Source organism: Peromyscus leucopus, chromosome 6 (genome assembly GCF_004664715.2).
Source record: "Peromyscus leucopus breed LL Stock chromosome 6, UCI_PerLeu_2.1, whole genome shotgun sequence".
Lineage (NCBI taxonomy): Eukaryota > Metazoa > Chordata > Mammalia > Rodentia > Cricetidae > Peromyscus > Peromyscus leucopus.
In genome coordinates this window covers 91,359,897-91,377,251 of record NC_051068.1, presented here as the reverse complement: position 1 = coordinate 91,377,251, position 17,355 = coordinate 91,359,897, and the positions used below count along the sequence as shown (strand labels likewise).

Genomic DNA, 17,355 nt, shown 5'->3' with positions numbered 1-17,355 from the left:
AGTAGGGGAGAGGTAGGGATGAGAAGAAAACCTAAAGACATATGAATTTGAGAAAAAAAAAAGCAAGGAATGAGTACACTGGAGAGCTGAAGGAAAGAAAGGAAAGGGGGAAATGATGCAATTATATTTTTAATTTAAACTAAAAAAAAAAACACATTAAAATATGTGGGCACAGGGCTGGAGAGAAACTGTGAGCTGGCCCTTGAGTAATCGTTTAACTAATCACAGTTGCAAAGAACAGCAGCAACATTTAGGAAACATCCCCCTATCTGGTTCATAGAAGTTGCAAGAACAGTTTTTGTAAAATACTTGACTTCTTGCTCACAGGGACACACACTGAGGCCTGGACCTGCTGTGTAAAACATTATCTGTGCACAGACTCAGCCCAGCCTAACCCTCAGTACCTCTTCCATCAAGACAGCACAGCTGGAGTTTGCATGCTGCCTGATCTGTGTGCACTGAGATTCAGAGCATGTCTCCTGTGCACTAATTGCATGATGACAGTTTATGAAGCACTTTCTCATTGACAGAGAACGTGGGAGAAATGGAGTAGACCTCATGAAAAAATGCATATATTTGAAAACAAATGTGTCTTTTCCTTCTGCCTGTGTGTGAGGCCAGTGAACAGTATTTCTTAGACATTCTAGCAAAGTGCTGAATGGGTTCTATGCATAGTTACCAAGCTTCCAGCATGAGGGATATCCATGGTTCCTTTACATGAGATACACATTTTCTAAGATGATCTTTCTGGTAATAAATTCTTGCTAAATGACAACCTAGATTCTGAGATTAAGTAAGCAAAAAATAACTGCATGCTCTCTGAACACACAGACAGAAGTACAGAAGTTATGAGTCACCTGCACAGACGCTACCTTTTCCAAAGGGCTTTCTACTCGAGGAATGTTGATCATCGGCATCCGGGCCACATTGTCCCTATGCGTGTGCCCATTTTCTGGTTGTCTTCCTTTGAAATTATTTACCACGCATACAACCTAAAATTTCAGGAAACAACTGCAGTTAAGTAAGTCACATATCCTACAACAATCACCCCTTTAAGGAGTTTAATAATACTCCTATAGCAATCAAGTTTTAAAATTATCTAAATGTGATATGAATAAAACTTTACACGTAGACTTACCATGAATAAATTTGAATAGTTATTCCAATGCAGACAGGTTCAAGAAAATTCACCAATGAATATGTATCAGAATGAATAATAACAATTCTGTTATTCCAAAATGTTCATTAATGTATAGACACTATTCAATTCAATCCAAAATTAACACCATAACCTTATAAAAATTCACAGCAGACTAACCTCTCCCTAATGTGGCTAACCTACAACTTTATTTTTATGCTCATTATTTCTCACTGCTTCGAGATTATTGCATTCACACTAATCCTTGACAGTTGGCACTCTCTAATTTAATAATATCCCTTTAATTATAGTAGTTTATTGTCTATTGTGTCTCATATATATGTAAGATTTGAACAATAGCTTACCAGAGCTACACTAAAATAGAAGACCCTTTGCATAAAGGAAATTGACCCTCATTTTAACTGATTATATCCTAGAGGAAGAATGTGAACTGAACCACGCATGAAAATTAAATTCCTGTAATGTTAAAAATATACATTCCCAATGCATTTCCCAAAGTTTCTGACTTAGTAGGTGACAAATAGGGTATAGAAGACAGAACTTTTAAATGCATTCCAGAAGTTTCTGATGCAGGTGAATCATATTTAAGAAACAATGACTTTAAGCAACACAGGGAAATTATTTCCTATGGTGAGTTTATATTAACTACCGGGCAACATATTATTTTCTTTCCCTGGACTTTATATTCTAGAATAAATAGGACTTAACATGTAGTTTCAACCTAATACTCATTTTAAATTAAGTAAATGCTTAATCAATAATGATATGTCTAAATTGTATATTTTCATAAGTTCATCAATGGATGACTTGTTAAACTTATTAATTTTTTAAAGATTTATTTATTTTATGTGTATAAGTGTTTTGCATGCATGTACATGCCTGTTGCCCAAGGAAGTCAGAAGATGTCAGATGACCTGGAACCAGAGTTACAGGTGGTTGTGAGCCAACATGTGGGCAATAGGCACAAAACATAGGTTCTCTGCAAGATCAGCCAGTGCTCTTAACCACCAAGCCATCTCTCCAACTACTTATTGCTTAGTAAGTCTAAATACCAATAAAATCTTGGTTACTCACCCATTCTTGAATAAAATATACAAGTGTATTAAATAATAACATATACTATGATACTTTACATCACAATTTTTTTTTCTTTGCAAGCTGTGATTTACCTTTTTTTTAACCTTCCTACATCCTAGAAGAAATTTTAACTATAGGTTAAAAACATAGATCAAACCCCAATACTACATTACTATGGCTTTTCCTGCATTACTATGATCTTTAAAGTAAGTATGGTAAGGGCTTGAAGGCTGTTATTCAGTATGCTTTCTATCCTATGAAGATGTTGCTTTCATTATCCTACAGAAGACTAAGAGAAATTGATTGCTTAAGAAATAGAGTCAGAATGTTTTGTCTGGAAAGGGAACATATTAAATAATGTAGTAAATATATTTGGTGTTGTAGGGTCATAGTCAACAGCAACTACTCAACTCTTCCCTTTTGAAGGGAAAGTAGCAATTCTATTTGTTCAAAAGAGAAGAGTCATGTTGACACTCTGATAAGCTTCCCTTACTAAAGCAGGCAGCAGGTCAAACTTGGTCTGCCGGCTGAAGTTTGATGAACGAGCACTGTTCTAACACATGAAGGATAGATTTGATAACTTTAGGTAGCAATTGAAATAAAACAAACAGTTTCACATCCATATTATAACTCACTTCCAGCAATCACTCTTCTACCATATTTTCAGGCAATATCTCTTACTTCAACTCAGAGCTCACCAAACCTACCAGTCGACTAAGCCAGCTTGTCCAAAATGTGTTCTTTCTCAACCTTCCATGTGCAGGGATTGAAGACATGTACATTGATCCCAAGAATTTCATGGGTTCTGGAAATCAGAACTCCTCACATACATGCAACACATGCTTTATCTCCTCGTTCTCATGGAAGCCTCCCCTGAGAGCTCGGCTACTCAAGCTCACCGTGTTTCAGTGTGTTTGTTTGCCTATGCTAACAAAGAGTTCTGAGTCCATCTGTCAGAGCACTGGTCTCGGTATGAAATTTCATACTGGATAAGGAAGTACTTTGATTCATGTCTCTTTTAAGCATCTACACTGTACAAATTAGGAACCCTATCTGAAGTTTGCTGTCCCTGTACCCCACTGTCACAGTGAGTGACATCATTCATGAATGAGTACCCTAATGAATTAATGTACATTCTGATTACAAATTATCAAATTTTGTGGTATATGTCTATAATTAAAAGTTAATTTCCTTTCTAACACTGTAATTTTATATCAATGGCTTCCACTTGTGTAAGTCTGTATTATCCTAAAAGGGTTACACCAATTAGCCACCATTACATATATTTTTGGTTACTTTATGCTGTATTAATAATAAATTTTTTATGTATTCACTTTTTCTTTTCTTCCCATAATTATTGCACTATGAACCTTGTGGAGTCAAACATTATTGGCTCCTAATTAGTGGTTCTTTTATATAATAACTTTATGAGCAAAGATCATGCTCAAGCTCTTTAATATAACTAGGTCTCAGTTTTTAATCTGCATAGTGAGGACAATATATCTCAATAAAATGCTGCAATAATTGTTACTCCTACATACGATAACATGACAAGCCTATTATTGGGATCAACACAGCTGAACACTTCTATGTATCATGAATAATCAATCATATCAATCAATAATCAACAACTCCTGCTCAAAACTAGTTGTTCTATATTTTGCAAAGCATTATGATTTTACTCCTTACCCTTGAGCAAAATGTACAGGGACAGGGACAAATTTAGAATACAATATAATTCCTTCTAGGATGCTAACAGTATAGACTGATACATAGTAGGAATTAATGAGGCAAATGAGAAGTAGGTAATGAGGGTTACTGCCTAGGAAAAGTGGGACTTGGATGAGCCAAATCTTAGCTATGTAGCGGATTGGAAGAGAGGTGTAAGGGGTAGACATGATAAGCAGTGCAACAAGGCTATGCTTACTACACATGGAATTTTGTCGAGTCTCTCAAAGAACTCATGGTAGCAAATTAAACAGTTATTTTTAATCCATTCTGCCCATATACAAGACCTTATTCCAGATACTTGAAAAGATTGGCAGTGAACAAAATGAACAGAAATATTTCTCCACAGAGGCTTATTTGGAAGACATAGGTAATAAAACAAAAAAAAATCAAATGTGATATCTAGGAGTTGCAATGTGTTAGGGAGAAACACAGAACAGAGACTAAGGAGAGATGTTCTGAGCATGACTTGGGGAAGGTTTCACTATTGGGGAAATAGTGAGATAAGTAACATATGCAGGGTCACACACATGCAAAAGCAAGACTCAAATATCCATCCTCTTTTTCTCACTTTCAACTGAAATACACAAAAGAAAGGGAATTACCACAGAACAAGTGTGTAGGAAGGGCAGGCTTATTTTTGATAAAGGAAGGAGGCTGAGTGAGATTCCAAGACTGGGAGAGTGAAAAGCATACCTTTCCCTAGTAAGTAAGCAGTCAGGTCATGGTGGACCCGGGAAGTGCAGTGGAATGTCTAAAGTTGATGCACCAGTGAAGGGTTTGCTTTGTCTTGTTACTGACAATGAAATATTTCAATACAGACAAAAGCAGCAAGGTGGTGGTGGGAGGGATCTCTGAAGTAAAGGAACTGTAGCTGTACTTGAGATAGGAAGCACACAGTTCTGGTTAAAGGGGGAAATTGGGTAGTGGAAATGAACCTGGAGTAGATGAATCACTGGTTGTGGGGGATGAACCAAGAGAATGAGTCAGAGGTAAATGCTAGGTATAGGTAATGGGTGCTGAGAGGAGGTGTCTTTGAACCATGACAGCGGCATGGAGTAGACTGATGTTAATTTTATTTTGGAATCATTTTAGAATCCTGAAAATACTGTGTGATAATCACAGGACATTTGCAGAGCTGGAGTGGCTGCCCAAAACAAATGCTCTACTGAGTTATCCAAATGAGAAGTCCGGGAGTCATCACAAGTTATTTCCTGTACCTCAGCCACACCATCTTGTGTTTCTCAGGCTCTTTCTTCCCTCTCCCTTCCAAAGACTCTCCCTTCTCTCTTGGTCTCTACGGTCCAGTTTGCACTGTCTTATTTCCCTGGTTCTTCATAACGTGTCTCCTCTATCTTCACCTGCAGTTTTATTCTAGAGCATATTTTTAAAGCAAAAATCTCATACGGTAAAAGGTAATGAGTGGGAACAAACTACCACTTATGGACTTGTGCTTCACTCATTCTTGGGGCCATTCACGAAGCATGTCCTACGTTGTTTAGCCTTCTGTAAGTTCAAAAATGAGCTTTCAGGGAGGCTCTGATTATCTCATTTAAAGAGGGATAGAGGAGCACAGAAAGCTCAATAAAGTACTCAGTGGGAAAAATTGAGGACATGAAGAAACTTGGACTCAAACAAGCTTATTTGATTTCTACTCATTTGAAGGCAGGGGCTACTAACTCACCTACATTTTAAACAAAGATCCACATTATTCTCCTGGCACGCAAATCCTTTCCATCCTTCCATTCATAATGAGAATCTAGTATTATTCCAGGATGCTATGCTTTCTCATGCATAAAGTGTGTCCTGGACCGGCAGTATAGGAAGGACTCCATGCTTGCTGTCCTTGGGCAGCCTTTCATAGTGTCTCTGTGTCTCGTGCTTTGTTCTCTTTCCATACACAGAATCAACCTATCCTCTCTATAATCTTCCTAAGTTGATAGACCACGTCTTCTTGACTGGTATGTTACCCCAGTGAAGTTAATATTTCCAGTACCTATTGGTAAATTGTATTTAATTCTCTGTAAAGCTCCATGTCTGTTTTCCTAGTAGATTGTAATATATTTAAGCATCTTAGCTATCTCTTTTTTTCAGGTATTTATTCACATCGCCAAGCACAGCACTTGTATTAGCATAGGGACTTGGCAGAATTTTATTTTATGAAGGAAGAGAGAGAAGGAGAGGTTAAGGGAATAGACTAATCCCCCAAACAAAACTCTCAACTCCACTGGAGACAGGCCATGCTTACAAGAGCTTCCTTGACTCACCAGTTGGTACCTTTAGGCACTTCTGTAACAGGAATGTCAAAATGGTCTTTTTATAAAAAACCCGGAACCAGATATTGGGGTGAAAGCTGAAAGATCAGAGAAGAAGAGCAAGCCACAGCCACCATCTCTTAACTCACCAACCCCTCAGCCTGAAAAAACCTCAGCAGATAGGCCTCTAGTCCAATGAGCTTCCTCAGCCGAAAAGGCTTCGAGTTCCTGTCTCCTCACACCTTATAAACCTTTTCCCACCCAGCCATTACTTCCTGTCTCATCCTCTCTAGTGCTGGGATTAAAGGTGTGTGCCACCACTGCCTGGCATCTATGTTTTATCTAGTGGCTTGTTCTGTCTTCTGATCTTCAGGCAAAGTTTGTTAGGGTACATAATATATCACCACTTTTTCCCTTTTTTGTCTAAAATAATAAATAAAAATAATAAAGAATAAAGAATGTGGTGATAATTGTTTACCCTAATAAAATATGCCTGAAGATCAGAGAACAAAATAAGCCACTAGATTAAACATAGATGCCAGGCAGTGGTGGCATATGCCTTTAATCCTAGCACTTGAGAGAGGTAGCAATCTGTCTGGATCTCTGTAAGGTCAAAGTCTCCCTTGACTACATGAGATTGACTCAGTCTAGGAGAGAAACAGAGCCAGGCAGTGGTGGCACACGCCTTTAATCCTAATACTTGATATCTCATGCATTTGCTTGGGAAACACAGACACCTTTAATCCCAGCACTAGAGAGGATGAGACAGGAAATAATGACTAGGTGGAGAAAGGTTTATAAGGTGTGAGGAGACAGGAACTAGAAGCCTTTTTGGCAGAGGAAGTTCATTGGGCTGAGGCTCTTTCAGGCTGAGGAGTTGGTGAGGTAAGAGGTGGTAGCTGTGGCTTGCTCCACTTCTTTGATCTTTCAGCTTTTACCACCATATCAGGCTCCGGGTTTTTATTATAAAACCTTTTAGAATTTGAGTTCCACACTCACACTCATAAATGATCATTAATGAGAACATAATTCATATTTAGTTACATGGTTGAAGCACTGTTTTGGTATAACCTTCTCATGAAGTCATTTTTCTCATGTGTCATATTTAAAGGAAAATTTTGGAATGTGTGTAATATACATTCTTGGATTGAATATGCACAAAAAGGGGGCTTGAGCTCAGGGGAGATCACAGGCTAGCTCTTCATTTCTCAAGTTCTCAGATAGGGACTGGTCTGAGAAGACACTAAGGTTCTGGTTTTAAAGGATCCGGCCAAGGCACTAAGATGCTCTCTGGAAGTGCAGGAAGATTGCAATGGCCACAAGAAGAACAGCAGGAGGCTGATGAGGTACCAGGAAAAATAATCTACGCCTGGGGAGCTAAATGCGGTAACATCATCATTTCCATCACATTTTTGCTTTATTTTAAAAGTTAACCAGTTTCAACTGTGCTGAGTGAAAGCAAGGAAAGTTTCTGATGGATGCTCGGCCCCGAGTTTTATGAGACAGGGGTGTTAAATGGTAACTTTAGCCCAAGTCTGTTGCTGTATTTGGATGATGAAATTTAGCCAAAAGTGCCTGCAAGACTCAACAGTAAACAATCTGTATCTTATCTAGGAGTACACCTGTAACCAAGCAACTGAATCTCAGCTATTCACATGAAGCTCAATCTCTAGCCAAATCAGAGGCCATGAGCTTCCAGAATATTACCATAAAAGGCAAATGCTGACTAGGTTACTCAATGTCTCTTCCTCTTCTCCGACTGCATCTCCAAACTCAATCCATGACAGGGAGGGACGTTCTGAATTGACTATTCAACTCATGACAGATTTTGAAAAAACTTTCCATCCAGAGTCTTTCAATGACCTTGAGACTAACAGTCAATGGTGTTACAAGAAAAAAAAAAATGAAATTCAGGATATGGAGTAGGCATGAGGTCATGTCCATTAATTTCTTACAGGAGGTTTTAGAAGAAACATTTCCTTTCAAGTTCCAGGCACATAAATTGTACTCAAACATACAAATGAAAAGTTCATGCACGATTTTTGCCTACTGACTATTAACTAGAAAAAGAAGGCAGAGGAAGGGAGAAGCAAGTATAGTGAAAACAGCTCCAACGGAATCAAAGTGGAAGTAAAGTGTTTCTTAAGCTATAGCGTGTCCCCCTAAAAGCTTTTTGATTTAGAAACTATGCACTTGGTCATCTAGGTAAGATGGTGTATAAAGCCCCACAAGTAATGGTCTGACGATTTTCAACTCAGGCTGAAATCTTCTAATGAACAAAGTTATAGATACATTGCAAGTCTATTTTTAGCAGGCATACAGGTGGCACTCCATTAAAAGACTGTGCACTTCCTTCACTGTGTGGAAGACATGACTAGGGATGATAGAGTCCCCATCACAGTCTCTGACTGCTTCAGTCCCAGAGGTGAAGTGATTTGTCTTACAATTCTATGTTGTGGGAACATGTGTGGCACAGATCTTATGGAGTGCTCAGATTGAAGACATGAGGCTCTTGGGTCCTTGAGGATGTTTTAATATACTAGAGGCAAACCATCCTGAATAATTCTATAAATATAAAAACAACCCAGTCTACAGTACTAATTGAGGAGGGACAGATGAGATGGATTAGTGGATAAAGGTACTTGACCTGAGTTTAACCCTCAGCCCTCACATGGTGGAAGGAGAGAACCTATTCTCGCAAGATGTCCTTTGGATCTGCACATGAACGCCATGGCACATGTGTCTCCTCTGGGTCCCCATAAGTAAATAAGTATAAAATACTATTTGAGGATGACTGGTTTTTTAGCCTTGATTATTTCATATAAAAGTATTTTAAGTGTATAATTTATTTATTATTCCTCTCCAAACCTAATCTTAAGAATAAATGCAAGAAAGAAAAAATGCATAATCAAAACCATACATATTATCACATAATATATCACAATGATTCATCCTTGCAGTTTCTTAGAAACGATGTTCAAGTTTATTAAAACAAACATACTTTTAAAATTGTACTTACCAGAAATACTGCTATGGATATTCCAACTAGAAAGCCTGCTATCACATCAGACCAATGATTTCGATATTCTGCTACTCTGTTGAGTCCAGTAAGAAAGGCCAGACACATTAGTCCCAAGCATAGAACGGGTTTAGCAAGTCTGGTGCCTTTGGCTTTGATAGTGTTGGTAATATACATCTGAAATAGCAAATAAAACAAGACTTTTCACCAAAGTATCTTCTTGAGATACACATCAAATACATTATGTATAAGTTACAAAAACATACTTATCAACTATATATGACTGAGTGGTTTTAATCATTAATTACAGTTTATTATTCTAGTCATCTAAAAAAAGTTGACTATTTGGTGTTGAGCTACATAGAATTCCAACTCCCTACATAGCCAGAGTTGACCTTGAATGCTGGGATTGTAGGTGTGTGCCACCATACCTGAAATTAGGCTTTTGATGACTATTTCTTAAATGTAGAATTTAAGAGTGACAACTATTTAACTTATCTGTCATGGTCATTTCTTACTAATCACCATTTAAAAAATGTGTATGTGTGTGTCCCCACATTTCCACGTGATTGCAGATAGAGGCCAGACATAACAGATCCCCTGGAACTGGAGTTATAGGCAGTTGTGAGCTGTGAGATGTGGATGCTGGGAACCAACTCAGGTCCCCTGCAAGGGCAGTGCATTGATTGCTAAGCCATCTCTTCTATCCTATGAGACCCACGTCTTATGCAGCGTCGCCATCAGTCATCTAGGAACATGAGCACAGTTATTCCAAGTGCTCTCCTACCCTCCATCCCACAAATATTTTTAATGAACTTTTGCTCACCTGAATTTACATATTAGGTCACTCTCAACATTACTGTTATAAGGGGTAAATTGATGATATATTGGTGTTTCCATTTGTTTGTACTGTATGGACAGGATGCACACTTGGTCAAATCAGGATTTAAAATAGCTAGAAAAATTAAATGGAGATTTCTACCAAATTGATGGGACTATGAAGAAGGTAGCCCAGACAGTGAAGAGACAAGGCTAGTTTTTATGTTGTTATCTGAAAACATGAGATTAAACACCAATAAAGAACACACAGTGTTAACCAGTTGTGCTGAAGGAAATATATCCAGTTTGTAAGCAGCATGCTCAGGAGTAATCTGGTTCTTCTCCCAATCTCACTTATTCTATAGCTTCATTGCTCATAATTTAAATCACATGTCATTCTATTAGCAAACCTGCTGACTTAAAAGTGTATAGTGACAGTACTCAAGTCAACAATACAGAAATTGTGAAAGAGGCAGGTTGGAAAGCACACCTAGATTGTATGGTGTTAATATCAGTAAATATCTGGTACTCATAACACACTCAGAAAAATACTTATAGATAGATGTAATCTATCATTATATTCTATAATCTTGACTGCTATCTTGAATCAGATAGAAATACATTTGCTTATGAGAGTAGACTAAAAGATCTGTGTCTAAGCTTTTAGTTTATAATGACCATTTTAGAATACTATAAAATCCAGCAATTATCTTTATGCTTTTTTGTTGTTGTTGTTTTTGCTTTTTTTTTTTTCAGGGCAATGGTAGCTGCCAGAAGAAGCTTATGTATGCATAAGCTGTTCAAACAATTCTCATCTTCTCCATGGTCAAGTTCTAGTCCTTTGTAATTTGTCTCAGGGCTCAATATTCTGAATGAAATATAAAAAGAAAGGAGAGGGATTGTCTCAGATGGCAAATGACATTTGGAGCAAGGCCTGTAGTTTTTCAGCTTGTGCTCAGGGTCCTGAGATTTCATTTACAGAGAACAAGGATACAGAGGGAGAGATGAGAAAGAGTAAAGTATGGTGTTGCCCTTGTTAGAAAGACATTAAAGAACTCTGTCCACAGGAATAACAAAGACATCGGGCTAGGGAGGTTTTGCAGTGATGCTGCCAATAGGGAAATCTCTCTTCTGAAGGGTATGTGGAATTTGGACCGCTCACGGAATTTTCTTTAACAATTCTCCACTTCTTCATTTCTTCACATCTGGAAAACTCAAAAGATAATCTACCCTTATTAGAATAAATGTGAGTTAACTGAATGATATGTATCATGCTAATATTTATTAGATCTGTCATTGTATAGTAAGTGGTTCCTATCCAAAGCATTTTTTTAAGAATTTATCTTATTAACTCTTTAAAATAATCCTACAAATTTGATATCATTATTACCTTCATTTTATAAATAAAAAAAGATAAAGCTTATTGTAGGCTACACAATTTTATTTGGGGGTGGCACTATTGGCAAAGAAGAAATGGGACTATAAGTATAAGCAAAGAGCTTTGGCACTTCCTGGTCATAAGGGCTTCGGCGGCTCTTGCATTTCTTTTTTCTTCACTGAGTTCTTTTGGGGAGAAAATGGTCAAAATACCTAAACAGATGCAAGACAGCTAGAAGTAAACACAGGAGAAAGATGCCACCATAGCATTCTAAGAGTAACAAAATAGCCTGCTCCATCATTAGGGATGGAGAACACGAAGAAGGGCAAAATCCCTACAGAATCTCTATGGCTTTGGTAAATCCTTATCATCATTCCCCAGGGCCATCTCAGATACCATTTAACTCTTTACTTGATCAATTCTGGTGGTCCAGACAAATTATTGGCTTGGGCTATACCCGCTTCAAGTTCAATGATGACTCATTTCCTGAATTATCCTGCTGACTCAGTAACGCACATAGAGAGCCCCAAACAGTCTGGTCAGTATGCAAACTAATGAAAATATGCCTCTATTAGAAAAAAAATTAAAGTTTGATTTTTCTTCTATTAAACCCAGAATGAAGCGTGAGAGGTCACAGGATTTAGAGCTGTGAGAATTACAAAAGTTATAAGAATTTTACAAACCATAAATATAACATTAACGTTGATCATAGCAATGCTTTATAAAGTATATGTATTGTTGCAGTGTAATTGCCATGAATATAACAAAAGACAAATTACAGAATTTTTCATCTGAACTATGCAACACTCTAGTTCTTTATGACAAGAGCCTTTCAAACAGTCTACTTGTGTTATCCTTGTGGAAAGTCCATCAAAGCTAATCTGCAAAAGGGGAAATCATAGCATAATGATCTACTGAGGATGCTAGATATAGGACAGGAATTGATTATTTATGCTTTCTTGGTTTCTAATTCACTTATGAAACCATCTAGGTTAACCAGATGTTAAAAGGTAGCTAAAATAAACACAAACAGAAGGTGGGTGTGATTTGAGCAGGATGGTGTTCCATCCATTCTCAAGGGTCTGTGGATGTTAACTAGCTTAGAGCCAGCTCATTTAACTGTATTGTCCATCCTTATTCACCCATTCAATGCAAGAAGATGCAGAAGGCCAAAGCTTATCATTTGATTCCTGTTAAAATCCTACTATACATTCTTTCAGATTTCTCTTTGCATATTTAAATATATACAATAAGTAATGCATATACACAGAGGCTTTGCTGACTAGTCACTTTTATAGCTACAATGGGCTATTATTGTGTGATATTGGTTGTTTCACTTGTTATAGCAAATGCCAATCATTTAGCCAAATTACAAAATATACTACTTATAAAAGAGTCCTGTTATAGCCGATATATTTAACTTGGTAAGCACATGCTATGTGTCAAAGGCTGTGTTAAATTTCTTCAAGGAGCAAGCCTGCAAGGTTTTATTCTGAAGGGTGAGCACGGGTGTCCAGGCCAGTGGAAACTGAAACTATTATTATGGGGAACAAGGCTAGATACAGGTAATAACCTGGGTAATCCAGCCATGTGTTCCCAAAGAACCTTGCTCATCTCAGAACTCTAGCCATGGCTTCCAGTTCTTATTTTGTTTCCCCCACTACAGGGGAGAAATAGTAATGAAGCCTGGTCCTTCACTGTAAACTCTGCACTTGGCACTTGGCCTGACATACAGGGAGCTCGTAATAAAACTAAACTTAATAAAGAGAATACTGAGTGAAAGTTAGCTACAAGGGAGAGCACAGAGTATTTGTAACATTTGTCACTTTGTAGAATAATGTATATATTGCCATGCTTCTCTCCATTATAATGTTCTATTAGAATGGAACCTCTGTCCATTCACTGCTATATCTGAAATGCATAGAAGGCTTTTTATGTAGCAGGCATTCAAAGCTTACTGCATGAAGGAAGCATAAAAGGCATAGTTGGGGAAGGTGTACTTTTCAACTCCCATTACCTGAAAGCACACCACCACTTGAAATTATCTTGAATATATATTTGTTTGCTAACTTGTTGTCTTCCTTCTTTTATTGTCTTGTATTTCCAGGAGCAAGGTCTGCAATGGGGTGGTCACTTATGACAAGAAGAATATGAACCCCCAAATAACATCTATGAATCTTCAGTTCCTTGTTATTTCTTGTGGATGTGGTTCCTAATCACCAGAGTCTTTGAAAACAGATAATGTTCCCTCATTGTAGCCAGAGAAAAAGACTTGATGAAGCCATGGATGGAAGGAACACAGATATACTCTGATAAAGCTAGGAAAAGTGAGGGATTGATTTGCCATGAGAATGTCCTCAAGGTTGGCCACCAGATGACAAGTTCCCTTTAGCCCATTGAGACCCATATTTTACTTCTGACCTATAAAATTCTAAGATCATACACTTGCATTGTTCTGAGTCACTGTGTTTGTGGCATTTCCTATGTTCAATAGGAAACAACCATACTCATGGAGTATCTGTTTAAAGTATGAATTAATTAATGCTAAGAATTGTAACAATGCTTCATGGGGTGAAGTAAGTATGCCATAGTGATTAAACCATCCACATTTGAACCAGAAAAACATGTGTTGGAGGCCCAACTCTGACACTTGCATAAGGCAAGTCATGGTAATTTGAAAAAGAATGGTCCCCATAGGCTCTTGTATCTGAATGCTTGGCATCCAGCTAGTGGAACTGTTGGGGAAACATTAGGAGGTGTGGTCTTGTTGGAGGAGTGTGTCATTAGGGTCAGTGGTCGAAGTTTCAAAAGCCCATACCATTCCCAGTAAGATGTAAGCTCTCAGCTACTACTCCAGCATCATGTCTGCCTGTCTGCTGCCATGCCCCGAGCCATGATGGTCATGAACTCTAAACTGATGAAACTGTAAGTCACAAATACTCTTTCTTCTATAAGTTGCCTTGGTTGTGGTGTCTTATCATAGAGATAGAAAAGTAATAGGACACAAGTCTAAGCATGTCTATTTACCAAACACAAATGAAAATTGAGATATTGTCCCACAGCATGATAAGGCTCAAATACGATAGTATAGCTAAAGTGCATAGCACAGCATTTGGTCTGTAGTAAAGCCTAAATAACTGTAGGGGTTAAGTTGGAGCAAGTACAGGGAGCATCATGGAATCAGGACCATGATTCTAGAACAGTGCCTGCTAAATGGTGATCATTAGACTTAAGATAGCATTATCACCAAGTATTCAGGGAACTCCTCCTGTCTTCAGGATTCTGTCACGTTTTTATCATACTATTTTATTCTGTTCTCCCTTCCTTTTAGATCCTGAAGGCATGCTCTACTTGTCATCTTGTAAATGATTATCATGTACTCTCTTCCCTTGACTTCCGCTTTGCAATTGATGAAATAGCCTCAATTTCCTCCACCAGGGCAGGAACAGTTCCACATTTCAAAGTTTTCTAACGTCCACCAGTCATTTCCCAAAAATGACTAAGATCACCAGTGAGTGTGTAACCATTGGCTGGCAGCCTCATGGCACAGTAGATAATCTAAAGAGATACACTTGGATCCCTCCCTTTGGTCATCAGACTATTGAAAAAATAGACTTCAAAGAAATTTTAAAAATCACCAGGAATTCCATACTACACAAAACAAAAATTAGAACCACAGTTCGAGCAAGAGGACTTGCCTCTCAGGGAAAAACAGTTCTGACAATTTGCCTCAGTCAAATTATCCTGTATACACTTTTTATAGTTACTTTTCTTTTGTTGTAATTAAAACACCATGGCCAAGGTAATTTATAGAATAACTGGTTTATTTGGCTTACAATTGCAGAGGGATAGGAGCCTGTCATGGTCAGGAAACATGGCAGCCATGGAGACAGGAACTCGATGCCCAGAGCTCACATCTTGAACAACAGGCACACAGAAGAGAGAACACAGTAGACAGGACAAGAGTCTTTTACCTCTCAAAGCCCACCTCCAGAGACACACCCTCCAATAAGGCCACACCTTCCAGACCTCCCAAACAGGACCATCAGCTAGAGATCAAGTGTTCAAATTCCTGAAACCATGGAACACATCTCATCATTTAAGCATCGTAGCACAGGACTCTCTGTTGGCTTTCCCTTCCTCCTTCTCTATAAAATTACACATACTGCTACAGAAAAGAGACGAATGAGTCTTCTCCTCCCTGAGTCAGGCAAACTGTAAAAAAACACATTTTTATTTTACAATGTCTGGTTCCTAACTTTTTTAAGATATGGGAAAATTTTGTAGCAAGTTTACAAATTAAGTACCCCATTAAAGTACCTACTCACTGACCAACCTGAGGAGCAGTGTGGCTCTTCTAGATGGCAAGCTATCAACACAACTCAATGGTCCATATTTGGTAATCAGGTCAGGGTTGGAATATCTTTTAATGTCTTAACTTTTGACAGTTTTGGTTAATATAATCTTAAATACTGAGATTTGTTGCATATCTTCCTAACATTACTGCTCATATCATCTGTCTGTCATGGACTGAGTCTTCCATAGCTTCTTAACAGAGACTGAAGCCCATTCAAGTTCCTTTTATTCTGCACTTGTAGAATTTTTCAAAGTAACATTCAACCTTGTAAAAACCACCTTGAACATTTATCCTGGCATTTATCATACCAGCTCTTCCCTGGTCTTTTAGATAGCTAAAGAGAGTCCCTCAAATGACAAACATCCAAGATGGAATGCTGTTTGCAAAATGGCACAGCAACTTTAATGCAAACAAACTCTGATATTCCTTCATGCTCACGCTTGAATCCTGAAAGCCTTATTAGTGTTATAATTTTAATTCATATTATTATTTGTATTTATAAATTTGCCCAAATAGTAATGTAAAGGCACTTGAGAATATATGCATAATGAATAGAATGGGAATATTGTAGTGGTGGAAAACTAAGGACTTTCCAAGACAGATTTGTATTCCAGGAAACCAGCCCTTCAGGGCTGTGATGGAGGTGGAGGAATGAAGCAAAAAACAGTGGTATGTTAAAGTGTTAGAACTTAGAAGATGAATCCCAAGTCAGGGATTTTTGTTTTATTGATTGAAAATAAAGATATTAAGAGGCCTCAGAAACAAAGTCCTTTACTGTCCCCTCCTGTGTTTCTCATTCCTTTTTTTTTTCACCCTAAGGAAGCCATAGAAACCAAAATTCCTATTTCCCAAAATGGAAGACAAGAGCTAGAAAGAGGAGTCATCCCTTGTACTGGGATTCACTTGGCCCATCTATACTCACAAACAATGACCATCTTTTCATCTTCAACACATCTTCTAACCCTAGGTTCCTAATCTTAGCAACCTATTGTCCATTGCTGTGCTATTTCCTGTGAGAATGTTTTTCTAATCACACAAGACCTTATAAATAGAAAACATTCCCTGGTCGTAGGAAGATAGAAAGACCCTGTGAAGCCATGATCCTGTCTTTGAATGACACAAGAAACACATATAATCCAGACTATGCTAGAAAAATGAGTAACCACAACCCCCCTCCCGGCCATCATTCCTCTGTGGTCTTGATACCTCTAGTTCCCTTGGCAACCATCTTATCAGTTACCTGTATTGGTAACATATTAGGATGGGTGTTCTACCTATTCAATCCAGAAATGAAGTATAAGTCCTTCTATTTTCTCTTATCCAAGGATAACTTTCTTTTGGGATATAGTCTAATTTAAAGGTACTCATAAACATAAGCAAATGCACAAGGTAGCCATTTAGTCTTCTTCTTGCTCTGCTCCTCCAGCACCTTACCCTAAGTGAGCAGTTACTCTCTCCCATGTATTAATTATGCTCTCTCCTGCTGGCTTAAGCAAAATCCTCAGATTCCCCCAATTTTACTTCAGATATGCCCAAATTAGATTTGAGAATTAGAAATTCTTG

General features: G+C 37.9%; 1 protein-coding gene across 2 annotated transcripts in view; it reads right to left on the bottom strand.

The window, feature by feature from the left end:
- Positions 1–17,355, bottom strand: part of Plppr5 (phospholipid phosphatase related 5) — a 115,766-nt gene that overhangs the window by 16,433 nt on the left and 81,978 nt on the right. The window contains exons 4-5 of one of the 2 annotated variants that reach the window (XM_028890172.2): positions 9,239–9,415; positions 873–992 (exon numbers count right to left, since the gene is read on the bottom strand). In XM_028890172.2, coding sequence (XP_028746005.1) covers positions 873–992; positions 9,239–9,415 — 297 coding nt within the window. Of the gene's footprint in view, positions 1–857; positions 993–9,238; positions 9,416–17,355 lie in introns of both variants that reach the window. The other variant, XM_028890171.2, reaches the window with a different exon arrangement.